General features: G+C 40.1%; 1 protein-coding gene across 2 annotated transcripts in view; it reads left to right on the top strand.

Annotated features, from left to right (window-relative positions):
• LOC128224694 (GTP-binding protein Rheb-like) overlaps nt 1–21,634 on the top strand; it is a 28,194-nt gene extending 6,560 nt beyond the window's left edge. The window contains exons 2-7 of one of the 2 annotated variants that reach the window (XM_052934668.1): nt 3,018–3,089; nt 6,061–6,128; nt 12,652–12,734; nt 13,001–13,108; nt 18,159–18,240; nt 19,873–21,634. In XM_052934668.1, the coding sequence (XP_052790628.1) occupies nt 3,018–3,089; nt 6,061–6,128; nt 12,652–12,734; nt 13,001–13,108; nt 18,159–18,240; nt 19,873–19,959 (500 nt within the window). In that variant the 3' untranslated portion in view covers nt 19,960–21,634. The remainder of the gene's footprint in view (nt 1–3,017; nt 3,090–6,060; nt 6,129–12,651; nt 12,735–13,000; nt 13,109–18,158; nt 18,241–19,872) is intronic. The other variant, XM_052934670.1, reaches the window with a different exon arrangement.
• The last annotated feature ends 617 nt before the right edge of the window (nt 21,635–22,251 follow it).

The following is a 22,251-nucleotide window of genomic DNA, read 5'->3' as shown; positions in this document are numbered from 1 at the left end:
ATAACTTTGCTTGTTAATTAATTTCCATGGGATAATTATCGACTCAAATGAAAGTGCCGCGAATGAGAATACTTTAATTGTAACAAATAATGCATCAGTCAAATGTAACCATGGCCCCAGCAGGTCCAGGGAGTAGCAGGGACTTTGACTTTCGGTCCAGCCAAGACCGGGTAAAATCCCCACCCTGAACCCTAGGGATCCTAGGTAAGGCCCATGCTCCGCTATATTTGGCGCGAAGACAAAACCATTGATTCACCCGGCCCGGGAAGGTCCATTTCCCTGGCTATCCCCGGTATACCTCCGGACCTGGGGAGCGGTGGTTACAATTGATTGGTGCATAGCATTGTATGTGTTTTTATGGATGGTAATGTGTACGTAGTATGTGCGTTCGTGCGTCTGTAAACAATTGCTTGTGAACACAATACAGTCTTCAGTTTTTAATGTATCTCTATGAAACTTGCACAGTATTTAGATATCCATTAGTGCTCAGTTCCTGTCGAAAACCAGCCAGATCCGCCCAGGCATGCCAAGATTATGGGCCTTGAAAGTATAAAAAATCAGTGCATCTGTAAACAATTGCTTTTGAACACGATACAGTCTTCAGTTTTGATTGTATCTCGATGAAACTTGTACAGTATTTAGATATCCATTAGAGCTCGGTTCCTTTCGAAAATCAGCATGCCTAGATATAAAAAAAATGCTATTTATAGCTAAGTCTATTTTTAGCCAAGTCTACATGAGAGAAGTCTATTTTTAGCCAAGTTTACATGTAAAGTCACAATGGCTTGTGAACGTTTGTTCAAATTATGCCCCTGGGGTCATTACTGGCCACGCCCCTGTGTTCACAGGTTTGTTATACTTAAATTGGGAAATGTTAAAAACCTTTTTGTCTGAAACAGCTATGCAGATCCTTGCTATTTTGAACAAGGCTTAATTTAGTGGTCCACTACCATGGTTGTTCAGATTATGCCCCTTGGGTCAAAACTGGCACTGCCCCCGGGGGTCACAAGTTTCCTAGGGACTTATTAAAGAAATGTTTTCAAAATCTTCTTGTTTCAAACCACAAGGCCCATACCTTTGATATTTGTTGTGGAGCATCATATGATGACCGTCTAGCAAAACATTTGAAATTATGCAGGGTTCAAATTTAACTTTGAAGAGCACTCGCAAAATTTTGCGAGTGCTTTTTGAGGCAACTCGCAAATTGAAAAATCAACTTGCAATTTTATTATTTGCTTTATTCCCTTATAATATTGTCTAATTAAAGTAAATATTTACACCTAAGACATATTATGAATATAAAAAGTATCAATCTTGAGTGACTCGACTACTGGAACTTGTTGATGAGCTTATTTACCCTCGCCATCGGGTAATACCCATTGGGCGAGCATGCTACAGATTTCATTAAGTCTATAAGTATTAAAAACAAAAACATTTTAAATTTGAAATAAATAAAAGCAACAGTAAATGTAGCATGGATGCTTTGGACTATAAAATATATCCAAGTCTATTCTTTTTGACAGTTGGGCGGATACAGTATATTAAAAGGTTGATGGGGTTTACATATAGTGGACAAAAGCGCTAAATTTAGCCAAAGATCGAGCTAGGTGATTACGTCATTTGTATTCACTTTGTATTGGGAGCATTCGGAGCAACCCGGAAAGATTCCAGATAAAACTCGGCCTTTCCCGTAATTGTTCTATTTTTGAAAACTTACTAGAGCGTGTCTCTCCGTACTGTCTTCTTTATACTGGTAGTGTAAACAAGTAGCGGAGTTAGGTTCATGTTTATTCTACTTTCCTTTTAACATTTTGTGGTCTAGAAAAAGCCACTCGCAGATTTTTGCGAGCTTGAATAAAAGTCACTCACAATTTGCAAATATCGCTCGCATTTTGCGAGTATGCGAGTCTAAATTCGAACCCTGTTATGCCCCTTCAAATTGTCGCCACTTTTGCGATTTTGTCGCAAATCGCGACAATGGCGATCACCAGCGGGAGCCCTGCCTTGGGCAAAAGCTGGCCCCACCCCTTTTGACTTACTTTTTATTTAAAGCTACAGAAATTAAATTTTGACCATGAGTACAGTTTTGAAAGCAAATATGTTTTACCCTCAGATTACCTTTACTTGGCACATATTAAAATAGTTCATGCAACTAATCTGCTTACAACTCTTTCTGTCCTCAGATGTTAAACGTGCAGCATTTTTCAGCTAGCCCAAACACAAAAAGTGAACTAAATATTTGTTGCCTATTACTCATACGTACATGCTCTGTATTGAAAATTACCACAAGAGCCATGCCAGTAGAGCATAGGCCCTCTAGGGCCTCTTGTTCATATAAGTGTAGATTCAGTCATTGTCTAACCTGAATGGTTTTACCGATGGTTGGTTGTGACCTATTGCATTTTAGAAAACCATTCAGTTTTCAAATATTAATTTTTTGCATTATAAATTGGACATCAACAACACATCAAATCAACTTTAACCGGTCTACAGTCGTTTGTGTTTTTTTAAAACCACAAGTTAAGACAACATTTTTATCTCTCCTGGTTGAAATAATTAGGCGGAGAAAAATCAAAGAATCACAGACTTTGAGTAAAAAATCGTACTTGTTAACAACAAATACATCACAAATTAATTAAATACAAAATAAGGGCTAGATCATACAGCAGTAAATATGAAGATTGCATTGGATATATGCAACTCAATTTTTCGACCCTAATCAAGTTGGTGGACATCTCGAAAGTAATCACATAGTAAGATCTCGAAATGAAATTGGGCTGCTCGCGTGAGTTTTAGCTGATCACATAGGAACAGTAGGGAGTTTCCAATCCATTGAGGAGAAGCAGAATGTTGTATAATTTCTTTGCCAGTGACTTGTATTAAGAAACATCGTGTAAATGGCTCTCCTGAGTCAGTGATTCATGGAACTGGAATACTTAAATAATTATAGTCAATTACAATAGCAATAACAATAGATGGTTATAGTACTAGTAGAAGAAAATATTTTTCTTTTCCAGGAAAGTCCAGCCTTACTATTCAGTTTGTTCAAAACCAGTTTGTTGATTCCTATGACCCTACCATTGAAAATAGTAAGTATAGGAACCAGCATTGACATGGAAGCAATAATATACTTACAAAAATAGCATTCACACATAATATACTAGTAGTTTTTTTTTACCTTATATAGGCCTAAAGAAATACATTTTTTTTTTGGGGGGGGGGGGGAGGGGGTTAAAGTCACCTTGATGTTTTAAATAATTTAAATTAGGTTTGACATATAGTGACCGAACTTGTCTATAGGAAGAGTTTATGGAGACCTTTCATGGGATTACGTTTGAGGCCCTTAGGATCAAGGTCAAGGTCAAAGATACTAAATGGTTGGTATTCAATAACTTCAGTAAAGGTTGACATATTGTGCCTAAACTTGTTGGTATATATGAAGAGTTTCTAGAGACCTTTCATGAGATTGTGTTTTGGGCCCCGAGAATTATGGTCAATGTCAAGGTCACTGTTGTTCAAAATAGAAAAATGGTTAGTACTGAATAACTAAAATAAGTGTTGAAATAGTGTGACCAAACTTGGTATATAGGACAAGTTTATGGAGAGCTTTCATTGGAATTGCCCTTTGGACCCCCAGTGTCAAAGTCACTGTTACTAAAAATAGATAACCATTTGGTTCTGAATAACTTTATGGTTGACATACTGTGACCAAACTTGATATGTAGGAAGAGTTTATGGACGACTTTCATGGGATTGTGTTTGGGCCCCTAGGATCAAGGTCTCTGTGACAAAAAATAGGAGCAAGCGGTCGAAACTAAATCTCTTCTGCCAATTATTAAAAACTGTGATATACTTTTTATGCCCCCGAAGGTGGGCATATTAAAATTGCACCGTCCGTCCGTCTGTCCGTCCGTCCGTCCAGCTCTGCAACTTTCCCTTGTATGGACAGATTTTAAAATAAGTTGCCACATGTGTTCCACATACCAAGACGACGTGTGGCGTGCAAGACTCGTGTCCCTACCTCAAAGGTCAAGGTCACACTTAGTGTTTATTCACAATGGAGTGCTGCATATAAGGATATAGAGTATAGGTTGTCATGTCCGGGCTGTAACTTTCTCTTGTATGGACAGATTTTAAAATAACTTGCCACATGTGTACCACATACCAAGACGACGTGTCGCGTGCAAGACCCGTGTCCCTACCTCAAAAGTCAAGGTCACACTTAGTGTTTATTCACAATGGAGTGCTGCATATAAGGACCTAGAGTATAGGTTGTCGTGTCCGGGCTGTAACTTTCCCTTGTATGGACAGATTTTAAGATAACTTGCCACATGTGTTCCACATACCAAGACGACGTGTCGCGTGCAAGACCCGTGTCCCTACCTCAAAGGTCAAGGTCACACTTAGTGTTTATTCACAATGGAGTGCTGCATATAAGGACATAGAGTATAGGTTGTCGTGTCCGGGCTGTAACTTTCCCTTGTATGGACAGATTTTAAAATCACTTGCTACATGTGTTCCACATACGAAGACGACGTGTCTTGTGCAAGACCCATGTCCCTTTCTCTAAGGTGAAAGATACAGTGTTTATTCACAAGGGAATTCTGAATATAAGGACATAACAGTGTAAGTTGTCAAGTATGGGTGGTATTTTTTTATGTTCAGAGGCAATTTAAAATAACTTGCCATATGTATTTGACACGTAAAGGCAAGATCAACTTTTCATGTACTGACCTTGTTCGTAGGTCAATGTCACATTCGGGGGCATTCATCACATACTGTGACAGCTCTTGTTTCTCATAAGGTAGAAATACTGAGTGTCCTGTACATTTATTTCAAATTAAACTCGATATCATTTTTAAGAATCATTGTTTTCGACATTTTTTCATCCTTTTTGGTATATTAAAGTGACTTGCTTATGGTTTGTAAAATGCACAAGATGCACAAAAATACCAAAAGCTGGACTCCATCAGCAAATGTTGATATTTGCTCAATTATCGTCTTTCAAGACCACAATTTTCATTAGCATTTATAACGCGATAGAAAATTAATTAAGGCTGTGGTGTTGCATGATTGGTTGATTGACATTAACACATGATGCTATCAATGTATCCTTAACAGGTCAACATATCCAACACTTTTGTTAAAGTCACAGTGTCGTGTGGACTAGCCGGAAGTTTTCTAAATTAATCTTAACTTTACTGGCATGGGTTCAAACCCCACTTAAACCAAAATATTTTTTTATGCCATAACTATATTTTTTATGCAATTACGATATCATAGAATAAAATAATGATAGTTTTCAGATGATTACCAGGAAAATATTTTGGTCCAAGAACATGAGTGAGTCACTTTAAAACATTCATATTAATTTTGGTAAATCTTATTTGGGAGTAAGACTGCATCTTTGTGTGTGTTATAATACGTAGTTTAAAACCTTAAAAGATTTATACAGAAGATAACTTTAACCCCATTCTCCAATGATGACAGTAACGTTCTTATAAAAAACCTAATAGAAAAGAAAGAATAAAAAGCCTACCTACCCTACCCTACCTGTTCTTTTGAAAAGGATGTAACCGTAACCAAACCATTTTATTTTTGCCTAAAAGGGCAATGATTCCCAAAACTGAAAAAAGCACTTTTTCCCTTAAAAAAGGACTTCCCAATAAATGGTTAAAAAGTTAAACTTTATATATAGCACATTACAAAGTTAAAGTTTTTTTTTCTAAAATGCCAAAAATTATCCCTTTCTCAAAGGCATCCGGTATCTCCCCCTTCTCAGAAAAAAGCCCTTGATAAGTTATACATTAATGATTTAATTTACATGAAGGCTTGTAAAATAGAATTGTGAAGTGTAATACAGAGATGAATAAATCTGTTTGGTAGAATTCACTGCCAATTAAATTGTGAAGTGTAATTCATAAATGAATAAATTCTTGGCATGGACAGAAAATCCTTCTGGTAGAATTGAATTGTGAAGCATAATTCAGGGATGAATAACATGCTTGGGGTAGAATTGAATTGCGGAAATCACTGATAAAATTTGCTCTTTTTCTCCAGCTTTTCATAAGTCAGTGAAGATAGCTGGTCAGGATTACGCCTTACAGCTGGTTGACACGGCAGGACAGGTAAGGCACCAGGGTTAGATATGCCTTACAGCTGGTTGACACAGCAGGACAGGTAAGGCATCAGGGTTACATATGCCTTACAACTGGTTGACACGGCAGGTCAGGTAAGGCACCAGGATTAGATACGCCTTACAACTGGTTGACACGGCAGGACAGGTAAGGCCCCAGGGTTGGATATGCCTTACAACTGGTTGACAAAGCAGGTCAGGTAAGGCACCAGGGTTGGATATGCCTTACAACTGGTTGACACGGCAGGACAGGTAAGGCACCAGTGTTAGATACGCCTTACAACCGGTTGACATGGCAGGTCAGGTAAAGCACCAGGGTTAGATACGCCTTACAGCTGATTGACACGACAGGTCAGGTAAGGCACCAGGGTTAGATACGCCTTACAGCTGGTTGACACGGCAGGACAGGTAAGGCACCAGGGTTAGATACGCATAACAGCTGGTTGACACGACAGGTCAGGTAAGGCACCAGGGTTAGATAGGCCTTACAATTGGTTGACATGGCAGGACAGGTAAGGCACCAGGGTTAGATACGCATAACAGCTGGTTGACACAGCAGGACAGGTAAGGCGCCAAGGTTAGATACGCATAACAGCTGGTTGACACATCAGGTCAGGTAAAGCACCAGGGTTAGATACGCATAACAACTGGTTGACACAGCAGGACAGGTAAGGCACCAGGGTTAGATACGCATAACAACTGGTTGACACGACATGTCAGGTAAGGCACCAGGATAAGATACGCATAACAACTGGTTGACACGGCAGGACAGGTTAGGCACCAGGGTTAGATACGCATAACAACTGGTTGACACAGCAGGACAGGTAAGGCACCAGGGTTAGATACGCCTTACCGCTGGTTGACACGGCAGGTCAGGTAAGGCACCAGGGTTAGATAGGCCTTGCAGCTGGTAGACACAGAAGGACAGATAAAGCACCAGAGTAAGTTGCGCCTTACAACTGGTTGACACGGCAGGACAGGTAAGGCACCAGGGTTAGATAGGCCTTGCAGCTGGTAGACACAGAAGGACAGGTAAAGCACCAGGGTAAGATACGCCTTACAACTGGTTGACACGGCAGGTCAGGTAAGGCACCAGGGTTAGATAGGCCTTGCAGCTGGTAGACACAGAAGGACAGGTAAAGCACCAGGGTAAGATACGCCTTACAAATGGTTGACACAGCAGGTCAGGTAAAGCTGCTTAAGATAAGCCTTACAGCTGGTTGACAGAGCAGGACAAGTAAGGCACCAGGGTAAGATACGCCTTACCGCTGGTTGACACGGCAGGACAGGTAAAGCTGCTTAAGATATGCCTTACAGCTGGTTGACAAAGCAGAACAAGTAAGGCACAAGGGTTAGGTACGCCTTACCGCTGGTTGACACGGCAGGACAGGTAAAGCTGCTTAAGATATGCCTTACAGCTGGTTGACAAAGCAGGACAAGTAAGGCACCAGGGTAAGATACGCATAACAGCTGGTTGATACAGCAGGACAGGTAAAGCACCAGGGTTAGATACGCCTTACCGCTGGTTAACACGTCAGGCTAGGTAACGCACCAGGGTTAGATAGACCTTACCGCTGGTTGACACGGCAGGACAGGTAAGGCCCCAGGGTTGGATATGCCTTACAACTGGTTGACAAAGCAGGTCAGGTAAGGCACCAGGGTTGGATATGCCTTACAGCTGGTTGACAAAGCAGGACAGGTAAGACACCAGTGTTAGATGCGCCTTACAACGGTTGACATGGCAGGTCAGGTAAAGCACCAGGGTTAGATACACCTTACAGCTGGTTGACACGGCAGGACAGGTAAAGCACCAGGGTAAGATATGCATAACAGCTGGTTGACACAGCAGGACAGGTAAGGCACCAGGGTTAGATACGCATAACAGCTGGTTGACATGACAGGTCAGGTAAGGCACCAGGGTTAGATACTCATAACAGCTGGTTGACAAGACAGGTCAGGTAAGGCACCAGGGTTAGATAGGCCTTACAACTGGTTGACACGACAGGTTGGGTAAGGCACCAGGGTTAGATACGCCTTACAGCTGGTTGACACGGCAGGACAGGTAAGGCACCAGGGTTAGATAGGCCTTGCAGCTGGTTGACCTGACAGGTCAGGTAATGTACCAGGGTTAGATACGCATAACAGCTGGTTGACATGACAGGTCAGGTAAGGCACCAGGGTTAGATACTCATAACAGCTGGTTGACAAGACAGGTCAGGTAAGGCACCAGGGTTAGATAGGCCTTACAACTGGTTGACACGACAGGTTGGGTAAGGCACCAGGGTTAGATACGCCTTACAGCTGGTTGACACGGCAGGACAGGTAAGGCACCAGGGTTAGATACGCCTTACAGCTGGTTGACCCGACAGGTCAGGTAATGTACCAGGGTTAGATATGCATAACAGCTGGTTGACATGACAGGTCAGGTAAAGCACCAGGGTTAGATATGCCTTACAGCTGGTTGACACGGCAGGACAGGTAAAGCACCAGGGTTAGATACGCCTTACAGCTGGTTGACACGGCAGGACAGGTAAAGCACCAGGGTTAGATACGCCTTACAGCTGGTTGGCACGGCAGGACAGGTAAGGCACCAGGGTTAGATACGCATAACAGCTGGTTGACACGACAGGTCAGGTAAGGCACCAGGGTTAGATAGGCCTTACAATTGGTTGACACGGCAGGACAGGTAAGGCACCAGGGTTAGATACGCCTTACAACTGGTTGACCCGGCAGGACAGGGAAGGCACCAGGGTTAGATACGCATAACAGCTGGTTGACACAGCAGGACAGGTAAGGCGCCAGGGTTAGATACGCATAACAGCTGGTTGACACATCAGGTCAGGTAAAGCACCAGGGTTAGATACGCATAACAACTGGTTGACACAGCAGGACAGGTAAGGCACCAGGGTTAGATACGCATAACAACTGGTTGACATGACATGTCAGGTAAGGCACCAGGGTAAGATACGCATAACAACTCGTTGACACGGCAGGACAGGTAAGGCACCAGGGTAAGATATGCATAACAACTGTTTGACACGGCAGGACAGGTAAGGCACCAGGGTTAGATAGGCCTTGCAGCTGGTAGACACAGAATGACAGGTAAAGCATCAGGGTAAGATACGCCTTACAACTGGTTGACACGGCAGGTCAGGTAAGGCACCAGGGTTAGATAGGCCTTGCAGCTGGTAGACACAGAATGACAGGTAAAGCATCAGGGTAAGATACGCCTTACAACTGGTTGACACGGCAGGTCAGGTAAGGCACCAGGGTTAGATAGGCCTTGCAGCTGGTAGACACAGAAGGACAGTTAAAGCACCAGGGTAAGATACGCCTTACAACTGGTTGACACGGCAGGTCAGGTAAGGCACCAGGGTTAGATAGGCCTTGCAGCTGGTAGACACAGAAGGACAGTTAAAGCACCAGGGTAAGATACGCATTACAACTGGTTGACACGGCAGGTCAGGTAAAACTGCTTAAGATATGCCTTACAGCTGGTTGACAGAGCAGGACAAGTAAGGCACCAGGGTAAGATATGCCTTACCGCTGGTTGACACGGCAGGACAGGTAAAGCTGCTTAAGATATGCCTTGCAGCTGGTTGACAAAGCAGGACAAGTAAGGCACCAGGGTAAAATACGCCTTACCGCTGGTTGACACGGCAGGCAGGTAAAGCTGCTTAAGATATGCCTTACAGCTGGTTGACAAAGCAGGACAAGTAATGCCCCAGGGTAAGATACGCATAACAGCTGGTTGACACAGCAGGACAGGTAAAGCACCAGGGTTAGATACGCCTTACCGCTGGTTAACACGTCAGGCTAGGTAAAGCACCAGGGTTAGATAGACCTTACCGCTGGTTGACACAGCAGGACAGGTAAAGCACCAGGGTTGGATACGCCTTACCGCTGGTTAACACGTCAGGCTAGGTAAGGCACCAGGGTTAGATAGACCTTACCGCTGGTTGACCTGGCAGGACAGGTAAAGCACCAGGGTTAGATTGACCTTACAACTGGTTGACACAGCAGGACAAGTAAAGCACCAGGGTAAGATACGCCTTACAACTGGTTGACCTGGCAGGACAGGTAAAGCACCGGGGTTAGATGCGCCTTACAACTGGTTGACCTGGCAGGACAGGTAAGGCATCAGGGTTAGAGAGCCCTTACAATTTGTTGACACGGCAGCACAGGTAAGGCACCAGGGTCAGAGAGCCCTTACAATTTGTTGACACGGCAGCACAGGTAAGGCACCAGGGTCAGAGAGCCCTTACAATTTGTTGACACGGCAGCACAGGTAAGGCACCAGGGTCAGAGAGCCCTTACAATTTGTTGACACGGCAGCACAGGTAAGGCACCAGGGTATGAGAGCCCTTACAATTCGTTGACATGGCAGGACAGGTAAGGTACCAGGGTTAGAGAGCCCTTACAATTCGTTGACATGGCAGGACAGGTAAGGTACCAGGGTTAGAGAGCCCTTACAATTTGTTGACACAGCAGGACAGGTAAGGCACCAGGGTCAGAGAGCTCTTACAATTTGTTGACACGGCAGCACAGGTAAGGCACCAGGGTAAGAGAGCCCTTACAATTTGTTGACACGGCAGGACAGGTAAGGCACCAGGGTTAGAGAGCCCTTACAATTCGTTGACATGGCAGGACAGGTAAGGCACCAGGGTTAGAGAGCCCTTACAATTTGTTGACACGGCAGGACAGGTAAGGCACCAGGGTTAAAGAGCCCTTACAATTTGTTGACACGGCAGCACAGGTAAGGCACCAGGGTTAGGAAACTGGTTCAGATAATCACTGTAGTTCACCTTTTTTGGAGACCATAATATTTAATTGTTTGCTGCCCAAATTCATAGAAAATTCCCAATTTTTATGCCCCTGAAGGTGGGCATATTAAAATCGCACTGTCAGTCCCTCTGTCCCCGTGTCGGGCTCAATAAATTGTGTCCGAGCTGTAACTTTCTCTTGTATGGACAGATTTTAAAATAACTTGCCATATATGTTCAACATACCAAGACCACGTGGCGTGTGCAAGACCCGTGTCCCTACCTCTAAGGTCAAGGTCACACTATTCACAATGGAATGCTGCATATAAAGACCATAGAGTATAGGTTGTCGTGTCCGGGCTGTAACTTTCTCTTGTATGGACAGATTTTAAAATAACTTGCCACATGTGTTTGACATACCAAAACAAAGTGTCGCATGCATGACCTGTGTCCCTACCTCTAAGGTCAAGGTAACACTTAGGTGTTTATTAACAATGGAATCCTGCATATAAGGACATAGAGTATAGGTTGCCGTGTCCGGGCTGTAACTTTCTCTTGTATAGACATATTTTAAAATGACTTGCCACATGTGAATGCTGCATATAAGGACATAGAGTGTAGGTTGTCGTGTTCGGGCTGTAACCTTTTTTGTATGGACAGATTTTTAAAATAGCTTGCCAAATGTGTTTGACATACCAAGACGACGTGTCGCGTGCAAGAGCCATGTCCCTACCTCTTAGTTGAAAGATACACTTAGTGTTTATTCACAATGGAATGCTGAATATAAGGACAAGAGTATAGGTTGTCAAGTATGGGTGGTATTTTTCTATGTTCAGAGGCAATTTAAAAGAACTTGCCATATGCATTTGACACGTAAAGGCAATGTCACAGGTCAGTGTTTGATCTTTAACTTTTCATGTACTGACCTTGTTCATAGGTCAATGTCACATTCCGAGGCATTCGTCACATACTGTGACAGCTCTTGTTTTGCATTTGATCCATGTCCGATATAAGAATAAAACCTACCAATTTTCTTTATGTTTTGCGTTTTACCACTTATTAATTTATCCGTAGTAATCAATGGTTATTTTTTACGCCTACAAGTGTAAATCCTCCATCAAATTAATTAATAAACAACAAACATGAGTTCACCAATTTACACATGTATTGAAATGAATAAACACCTTCTGTCGGCTTCAGACCAAATAGTCACATGGTGTAACGTCACATAACTCAAAAGTTATGCCCTCGAGGGATATGGCCCCAATGATCTTGTGGAGAGCATGGACAATGTTATGTGGGATTAATGTTTCTGCATGGTGTTGACTCAGATTCTAAACTCAGTATTGCATTTCTAACTTTTATTCATCACGTTGCAAACTAAATTATTTTTGAAAATAATTATGGGTTTCTGAATTCTTAGAGCGTCCCAACTCTGAATGAATTACAGTACTCCTCTATTTCCTTCAAAAAAGTTTTAGAGGAAATTGGCTGAAAATATTTCGGCAAACAAATTTATATCTTATCTCTGATAATGAATATTTTACAGTTTAACACAAGAAAGTCTCCTTAATATATGGAATGTAAATCAATTGAAATATTTGCAGAGTTGCTGTGAAAAAAACAATTAATTTACTATTGCTAACTTGAACTATTTGATTTCATTAGTTCATAATGGGTTCCCTACAAAAAAGTGGTGCTACATTTTTTTGCACTTGCTTGTCCATTAGTAAACCAAACCTTGTTTTCCAGGATGAGTATTCCATACTACCTCAGTCGTACTTCATGAATATTGATGGCTACATCCTGGTCTACTCAGTCAACTCTCTTAAAAGGTACAGACATTAAAAATACCAAATAATCTTGGATTTGGAAAGAATACTACAATTAATGTTTATGTAAATGTGAACCTTAAAGAATGACTTGTAACAAAAAGTTTTACAAAAAGATATAGGCAAAGAAACCTTTGTAGGCGATCTGATCTTCACTTGCAGAAAAACACTTAGAGGCTGACAATCTGCTCAAAATGAAGACAAACATTTAATTGGAGAACCATGCCTTTTGTGTGTCACTTGATGTAGCTTTCCCTTTGCCGTTCCAGTTTTGAAGTAATCCATTTTGTGTATGAAAAGCTGCTCGACATGAAGGGGAACATCGGCAGTATTCCCATCGTCCTTGTAGGCAACAAGTGCGATCTCACCATGGAGAGGTAATACATTGTTTAGTAGTGACAATTTTATCAAGGCTTCAACTTGAACATTATTTTTAGTTTGTTTAAATCTGGGAGAAAAAAGTCAGTTTGTTGTCATAGTCTTTGTGTTTGCATTGCAGTAAAAAATAAATTGCCATTCAAGATACTGATAATTCGAATGAACTTGGTAGACATGTTGCCACAGACGGGACCAAGTGCTGGTGCTGATAATGTACGCATATAAAAGTGCAAACATGCATATCTGCTCTTGCATTAGCTATTTTGGCCTGATTTTGTATTTTCCCCGAAGTCTTCCGTAAATGACTGGTTATAAGATGATAGTGGGTAGGCCACAACAAATTGATCATTTGTTCTATGGATTTTGCCAAAAAAAGTGGGAGCGAGCGAGTTAAAAAAATTAGGCTTTGGTACCTTCTGGTTTCAATCATGGGTGTCTCACGATCAGGGAGGATGGGTGGGGGAAAGGGAATGGGGTGGGGGTATACCAATACAGGTGCCAATGGATCTAATGGGCATCAAAACGCAGGCAAAATCCCCTCAACGTCTGGCCTGGAGGACACGACGGTCTGGCTCAGGACTGTGCGACCTCCATCGGGAAGCCATTTGTAGTGGGTGTGCATTAACGACCACTCAACTTAGGAGTTCGATTATTTATTTTATAACGTTGTCGGAGAAATCTTAAACATATAATAAAACATATAAAAGTATATGCTAATCATATTACTAATTATGCCCACCTTTGAAGAAGAAGGGTATATTGCTTTGCACATGTCTGTCGGTCGGTCCGTCGGTAGACCAAAGCTTGCCTGAGTGATAACTTAACAATTCCTGGACGTATGGTCACCAATCTTTACATGAAGGTTGAGCATGACCAGTAGATGACCCCTATTGATTATAGGGTTCATCGGGTCAAAGGTCAAGGTCACAGTGACCTTTGATGGTAAAAGGATTTTGAAGCTTGTCCGAGTGATAACTCAACAATGCCTAGACCAATGGTCATCAAAGTTGACATGGAGGTTGGGCCTGACCAGTAGATGACCCCTGTTGATTTTTGGGGTTATCGGGCTAAAGGTCAAGGTCACAGTGACCTTGAATGATAAAAGGTTGTCTTAGTGATAACTCAACAATGCCTGCACCCATGGCCCCCAAACTTGACATGGAGGCTGGGCCTGACCAGTAGATGACCCCTTTTGATTTAAGGGGTCATTGGGCCAAAGGTCAAGGTCACAGTGACCTTGAATGATAAAAGGTTGTTTTAGTGATAACTCGACAATGCCTGCACCAATGGCCCTCAAACTTGACTTGGAGGTTAGGCCTGACCAGTATATGACCCCTATTGATTTTGGGGGTCATTGGGTCAAAGGTCACATTGACATTGAAGGCAAACTTAACAATTCATTGACCTATTGTTATCAGACTTAACATGAAGGTTGGCCCTGACTAGTAGATGACCCCTATTGATTTTTGGGGTCATCAGGCCAAAGGTCAAGATCATGTTGACCTTTAACGTGAAAAAGTTAACAAAGCTTCTCCCAGTGATATCTCAAGAATGCCTGGACCTATGATCATCAAACTTGACATGGAGGCTGGGCCTGACCAGTAGATGACCCCTATTGATTTTAGGAGTCATCGGGTCAAAGGTCAAGGTCATAGTGACCTTGAATGCAAAAAAGTTCTTCCGAGTGTTAACTAGACAATGCCTGCACCCATGGCACTCAAACTTGACTTTGGGGTTGGGGTTGACCTTTAGATATGACCCCTTTTGAATTAGGGGTTATTGGGTCAAAGGTCACAGTGACCTTGAATGCAAAAAGTCTGTATAATAAATTGACAATGCCTGCACCCTTGACCCTCAAACTTGACATTTAGGTTCTAGGTGACCAGTTGATGACTCCTATGGATTTTGAGGTCATTGGGTCAAAGGTCATGGTCATAACTCAAATTTATCATTAAAATTATATCATAATGTTTGACAAACATCTCTTGTTTATACACAAAATACAATGACAATGGGCAGTGATCGGCATATATCAACAGAGACTTTGCGGTCTAATACATAAAACATTCTAAGACATATGAATAACAAACTTACCAGGCACGTCTAAATAATAATTACATAAATAGAACTTCAATATTATTGCTCAAAGATAAGAGCGAATATTCTTATGAAATAAATCAATAAGTAACAAATGTTGCAAATGAAGTCGATGACTTGCGTCATTAATGATACAGAAAAGAATGATTTATTTGTATATGTTAATAAGGGCATGTGCAATGAAGCCGGAAAAGGAGAGAAGGGCATTATCAGCCAAGCAATCACTCTCATAAATATAGATCAACTCGCATAACCAGTATTTACGCTCTGACGCACCTGGACATCAATGGATATTGACGGACAGTAACGCATATAGGACAATAACCACGTAGCACGACACTAAACATTACGAGGCAACAAATACACAAACAAAACAAGGCAATATACGATACGGAACCATACCAAACCCACAAACGGTTAAAATACGGAAATATGCACCTTGCTACACTGATATTCACTTAAAACGTGTATTTTACATTGCGAAAACTGAAAGTAACTGAAAATTAGTACCGGAAATGAATAACAACGGTGCATCCTGCAAAATATTCCCGACAAAAAAGATTGTCAACAATTATCATTTTGTCCTGACACGAGGAAAGTTTGCTTGCGAAGAATGTAAAGCATGGAAGTACCTTAAAAAAAAAGGCGAAGTCGACGTTGCAGGTTTAAATGTTAAGAAAAAGAAATTCAGAAACTAGGTGAAAATCAGAAGTTAAAAAAAATTTCCATGCAGCTAAATAATATGTATAATTTAATAAATTTTTTTTTTTCATTTTTCAAATTTCGAATGGCAAATCCGACGAACAAATGCTGAATTTGTTGTGGCGTTATAAGATGCTTGCAAAAAAATCTGTGAAAAACTCAAGAAAAAAACTTAATCTATGATATGGGTTTGAGGACGCATTGAAAAAATGTTAAAATCGTCTGCAACCATCGGCCACCATGTTTGTTGACAATGCCAATTATTTTTTTCGTAAATAGTAATTGTAATTTTAATGCCAAGCAGAATATTCTTTCTGACGGTGTATCGTAAACAATAACCTGTCAAAATTGAATATTTTATAAAGCAAAAACCTTAAATTGTACGTGTTTGTTCTTAAAATATTGATGGCCCCTTTTGAAAAAAATACTTAACCATTCAGGGTTCTTATTATACCCCCACAAACGAAGTATGAGGGGGTATATAGGAGTGAGCTTGTCGGTCGGTCGGTCTGTCGGTTTTCATGGTTTCCGGATGATAACTCATGAAAGGCTAGACAGATTTAAAAAAATTTTGGTACACAGGTGTAACATCAGAAGATACAGGTCAAGTTCGATATTGGGGCTGGTGGGGCCAAGGTCAAGGTCATTGTTACTAAAAATAGAAAAACGGTTTCCGGACGATAACTCATGAAAGGCTTGACAGATTTGAAAATTTTTTGGTACACAGGTGTAACATCAGAAGATACAGGTCAAGTTCGATATTGGGGCTGGTGGGGCCAAGGTCACTGTTACTAAAAAAAGAAAAACGGTTTCCGGATGATAACTCATGAAAGGCTTGACAGATTTGAACATTTTTTGTTACACAGGTGTAACATCAGAAGATACAGGTCAAGTTCGATAGATCCTTCAAAAACTAAATGAACAAATATTTACCATAATAGTAATTGACACTTGGAAAGATGAACAAACAAAACAAATCCAGCATGCTTCATTTGAACCAGATGCCAGTGGAATACCAGCAGAACTTAAGTATGGCATATTTGCCACAGTAGTGCTTACTACAAATATTGACCTGTCAGATGGACTCGTTAATTCGGCTACAGAAACAGTCCCGGGATTTATTCCCAGGTGGATAAGGATGCATTCAAGCCCAAATATGTACTTGTAAAATTTGATGATGATCGTGTTGGAAGAAAAGCTCTTGAATGCTCTTGATGTCTTATTCCAGAAGAGATCAGCTAGAGCATCAGCTAGTTTTTCTTGTCAGCAGTGTATCTTCTAAATTTCTCAACAGATTTAAATAAAACAATATATGCATGATAAAAGAAGATACAGTGTGCAGTAACCTTGGAGTTATGGCCTCTTCAAATGAATGGTTTGCCATTCCTGTGTCCAGGCGGCATTTGGGGGTATTCGTCACTCCTGTGACAGCTCTAGTTTGGACTGGCATACTTGTTAAACTGGAGTGCATTAAAAAAATTACAAGTTTCTTCTGCCTTAGCTGACAAACTTGCACCATTGGATATTTCTGCCGTAACTCGCAAACTTCTGCCATTGGATATTTCTGTCTGAACTCGCAAACTTCTGCCATTGGATATTTCTACCGTAACTCGCAAACTTCTGCCAGTGGATATTTCTGCCTGAACTCGCAAACTTCTGCCATTGGATATTTCTGCCTAAGCTTGCAAACTTGTGCCAGTGGATATTTTTACCTTAGCTTGCAAACTTGTGCCAGTGGGTATTTCTACCTTAGCTCGCAAACTTGTGCCAGTTGATATTTCTGTCTTAGCTAGCAAACTTGTGCCAGTGGATATTTATCTTCTCAGATAGAAAATAGAGCTCTTGATTTTGGATTACCTGAAACATTGTATTAGTTGCGCATGTTCTGGTTAATGGTGTGAGTCCACCTCATACCATGATGCTATGTCATTTGCTTATTTGAGCACTTCAGTCTCTAGATTGTTATATGTATTGGTTTTCCTACAAATCCTCTAGATTTAAGAGGCTTAATTTAGGATCTTTATTCAATTATGTATTTTGATCAGTCTTAGATTTAATAAATGGTAACATTTTTGCATACAACATTGTTTGATGTATGATAATTTTGTGATATTTTCTAAAATGCTTAAAAAAACAAAGAAATATGGGATTAGCGTCAGTTGAATTGCTGTTAATAATGGTATCAGATTTTTTTACATTTAACCTTTATTGAACATATGTAATGTGTCTTTATCTTTTATTTAACTGCAGGGAGGTGTCTACAGATGCCGGCCGGCGTTTAGGCGAAAAGTGGAAGATACCGTTCATGGAGACATCTGCAAAAGAACAATTTGTAAGTGTCTTCTTGAGTTACAGTAAACTTATCAAAAAATGAATTCTGCAAACTATAATTATGTTATTGGAAGCTGCTCGAAAAATCCCCGATCTAAAAAAATAATAATTGAAAATAGAATATTTTTTTATGTCCTATGCTGTGCTTTTTGTATATTTGTGTAAAATAAATTGTTGGGAAATCATCAGCAAAAAAACCCAACAACATCCATGGCACTTTGGAAAGATATTTCATTTTGGGTTTCCATTTAAATTCTAAAAATAGAAATGATGCATCACAGACGATAATATACCGGTAGTTGTCAACCTCTGCCATAAAAGCATCCACACAGATTAAAGTCAAAGGTAGTCAGAACAAGTCGTTCATTTCTGTAACAAATGACCTGAATATCATATAGTGCTCTTCGACCACTTCCATAAAGATCATGAGAATTTGGTGCTTATTTGTGGAGTTACCCACATATTTTCAGCAACATTTTATGTCATATCGAAAACTGTCAACATTGCCGTGAGACTTGAAACTTGAACAGTTATTCAAAAGTTCTTACCCCTAGGTAAACCTGCTGAAAACAAAATGATAAGTATTCTATTATGTAGATGCAACATTCATTTAACTTTTTTTTTTAGGGTTTTGACAGAAAATGTGAGCAATGTCTCTATTTTATGTATCCCCTGATTCTTTAATTGCCAATATGTTTTGTGGATTTCTTTTCCAACTTGCCATAACATTATTATTCACGAGTCTTTGTTTTTTGTTGGACCCTGGTCCCAGCAATTTTTTTCAGTATTATTCAAGTGATTTAAAAGATAAAACATTCCAACAATTCATTGAAATAGACCCTGATGTTCCAGTTGGTGAGGCTATATCTACCATCCTCATTTAGATTAAATGACAATTGTGAATTCTATTATTATATCACTGTTTTCTCTGATTTTACCCGTTTCTTTTAAAATATTCTAACAAACGCACAGCAAAATAAAGTGCAATATATTGGCGACGCCTGCTCCGACTAAAAACTAAAATGATGTTTTCAAATTATTATTTTTTCCCTCCTCCTACGACAGCTGTGGATCCAAGTAGTTTGTAAAGCATAGAATAGAAAAATAAAGGCCTTGCAAACTTTTAAAAGCATCATTAATGAATGTGCTGTGATAATGCACTAGTCAAGTGTAACCACGGCCCCCTCAGGTCTGGGGGTATACCGGGGATAGCTTGGGAAATGGGCTGTGTTTTTACTAAATCCATGTGGCCCCGCAGTGCCGGATGAATGCCATGGTGTTGTCTTCGCGCAAAAATAGCGGGGAATGCGCCTTATCTAGGGTGCGGGGGCATTGGGTGGGGATTTTACCAGCAGTTCCTCCCAGACACTGCAGGGATTTTACATGGCTTGGCTGGACTGAAAGTAAAGTCCCCGCTATTCCCTGAACCTGGGTGGGGGGGGGGATGGCTACAATTGACTGGTGCATAACAGACATGTCATACCTTTTATGATGTGTAATATATATACTCTCTTAAATGTTCAATGCATCCTTAATCTTAAATAATTATTATAAAATAGTGTATGTTTGTGGTTGAAAGTTTTACATGGATGAGACCCATGTAAAGTAGACAACCATATGTTTCTATTTTTAGACTGTAAGCCGCTTGTTTGAGCAGATCATCATGACAATGGAGAAAGCTGGGAACATCCCAGAGAAGAAGGACTGTGTAATCTCTTAGATCTTATTGCCATGGAAAGAGCTAGTTCCCACTGTGTTGGCATGGCCAGGGATAAACTGTTGAAACGTACAAAGCAGTACAGAAAAGCTTTTTGTAAAATCATGATTCAGTTTTTATATGAAAATATCACTTGTGCCATGTTCAACCAATGACAAAGTGTCACAGTGGTAAGTACAGTGACAGTAATCCATCATTGGTACTCAACTACCTGCAGTAATGACCGGAGATGGGGAAGGAGTGAACGAAAATTATTGCATTGTGAATCGTACAAAGCAGTACATAATTACTTGTTTGAAAATTCTTATGTCAGCTTTTGTTTTAAGTATCATATGTACCATGTTCGACCAATTACAGAGTGTCACAGAAGTACTGTGAAGGTAAACCTTCAATGGTTTCGGATGATTAGGGGTGGAGAAGGGGTGATTTTGATTTGTTTCATTGTGATTCGTACAAAGCAGTACACAAAAACTTGTTTAGAAAATCATTGTCAGTTTTTGTATTTGGTACTTCATGTGCCTTGTTTGACCAATTCAAAGTGTCACAGAAGTACTGTGAAGGTAGCCTTCAATAGTTTTGGATGATTAGGGGTGGGGAAGGGGTGAATTTTAATTGTTTCATTGTGATTTGTACAATGCAGTACACCAAAACTTGTAAGAAAATCATTGTCAGTTTTTGTTTTCAAGCACATCATGTGCCTTGTTTGACCAATTTAAACTATCACAGAAGTATTGTTAAGGTAACCTTCAATTGTCCCGGAGATATTGATTTGAGGTGGGGAAGGGACGAATTTTAATTGTTTTTTGTGATTCGTACGATGCAGTACACAAAAACTTGTTAAAAAATCATTGTCAGTTTTTGTTTTCAAATGTCACATGTGCCATGTTTGACTAATTACAAAGTGTCACAGGAGTATTGTAAAGCTAACCTTCAATGGTTTTGGATGATTAGGGGTGGGGAAGGGGTGAATTTTAATTGTTTTAGTGTGATTCGTACACTGCCGTACACCAAAACTTTTTAGAAAATCATTGTCAGTTTTTGTTTTCAAGCACATCATGTGCCTTGTTTGACCAATTTAAACTATCACAAAAGTATTGTTAAGGTAACCTTCAATTGTCCCGGAGATATTGATTTGAGGTGGGGAAGGGACGAATTTTAATTGTTTTTTGTGATTCGTACGATGCAGTACACAAAAACTTGTTAAAAAATCATTGTCAGTTTTTGTTTTCAAATGTCACATGTGCCATGTTTGACTAATTACAAAGTGTTACTGAAGTATTGTGAAGGTGAACCTTCAATGGTTCCGGAGATGATGACCAGGGATTGGGGAGGGGTTAAATAAAAATGTTTCATTGTAAATTGTTCAAAGCAGTACAGAAAACTTTATGGTAAAATAATGTCACAGTCTTTGTTTTCAAGTATAACGGCAGTACGGCTACAGTTAACGATAAAAAATTCTCGAGTTAATGACCATTTGCTAAAGTCTCGAACTCTTTAAATGCAGCACAGAAATATTTCATTTGTTCTTCTGGCCTTGTGCCAAGTTGTGGTCATTGGTTCAAATTGAACAGTACAACCACTCGAATACAATCATTTTTATTCGTGCACATGTGACAATGGTTCTGTTATTGATTATCAACCTGTTAAGAGTTTCTGAAAATAAATGCTAAAATTTAAATCTAAGTCTTATTTGTTGATTAATATACATGACCAAAGTCAATGAACCACTATATCTTGCAAATGGTAAATAATAATGGAAAATGTATATTTTCCAAGTACGAGTACAAGTAAATTGTATTGTAGAAAAAAAATGTGAATGCTCTTTTTCAACAGATAATAAAGCATGTTATCAACATCACCTATTGAAACAAAAATAATCATCAACAATATGTAATTGGTTTAGATAATTATAGATTTTTTATAAAAAAACATCTGTTTTCAAGAAAACTGTATCTTCAAGAAACTTGGTCAGAATGTTTATATTAATACTCTCTAGGTCAAGTTCGATTCTGGGTCATGTGCGATCAAAAACTAGGTCACCAGGTCAAATCGAAGGAAAATCTTGTTAACACTCTAGAGGTCTCATTTATGACTGTATCTTCATGAAAGTTGGTCAGAATGTTAATATTATTTTTTTTTAAGTCAAGTTTAAATCTGGGTCATGTGCAGTCAAAAACTAGGTCACCAGGTCAAATCATAGGAAAAGCTTGATAGCACTCTAGAGGTCACATTTATGACTGTATGTTCATGAAACTTAGTCAGAATGTTTATATTGATTAGCTCTAGGCCAAGTTT

The sequence above is a fragment of the Mya arenaria genome, chromosome 17, assembly GCF_026914265.1.
Source record: "Mya arenaria isolate MELC-2E11 chromosome 17, ASM2691426v1".
Lineage (NCBI taxonomy): Eukaryota > Metazoa > Mollusca > Bivalvia > Myida > Myidae > Mya > Mya arenaria.
The sequence above is the reverse complement of the archived record's forward strand: the minus strand, read 5'-3'. Positions and strand labels throughout refer to the sequence as shown.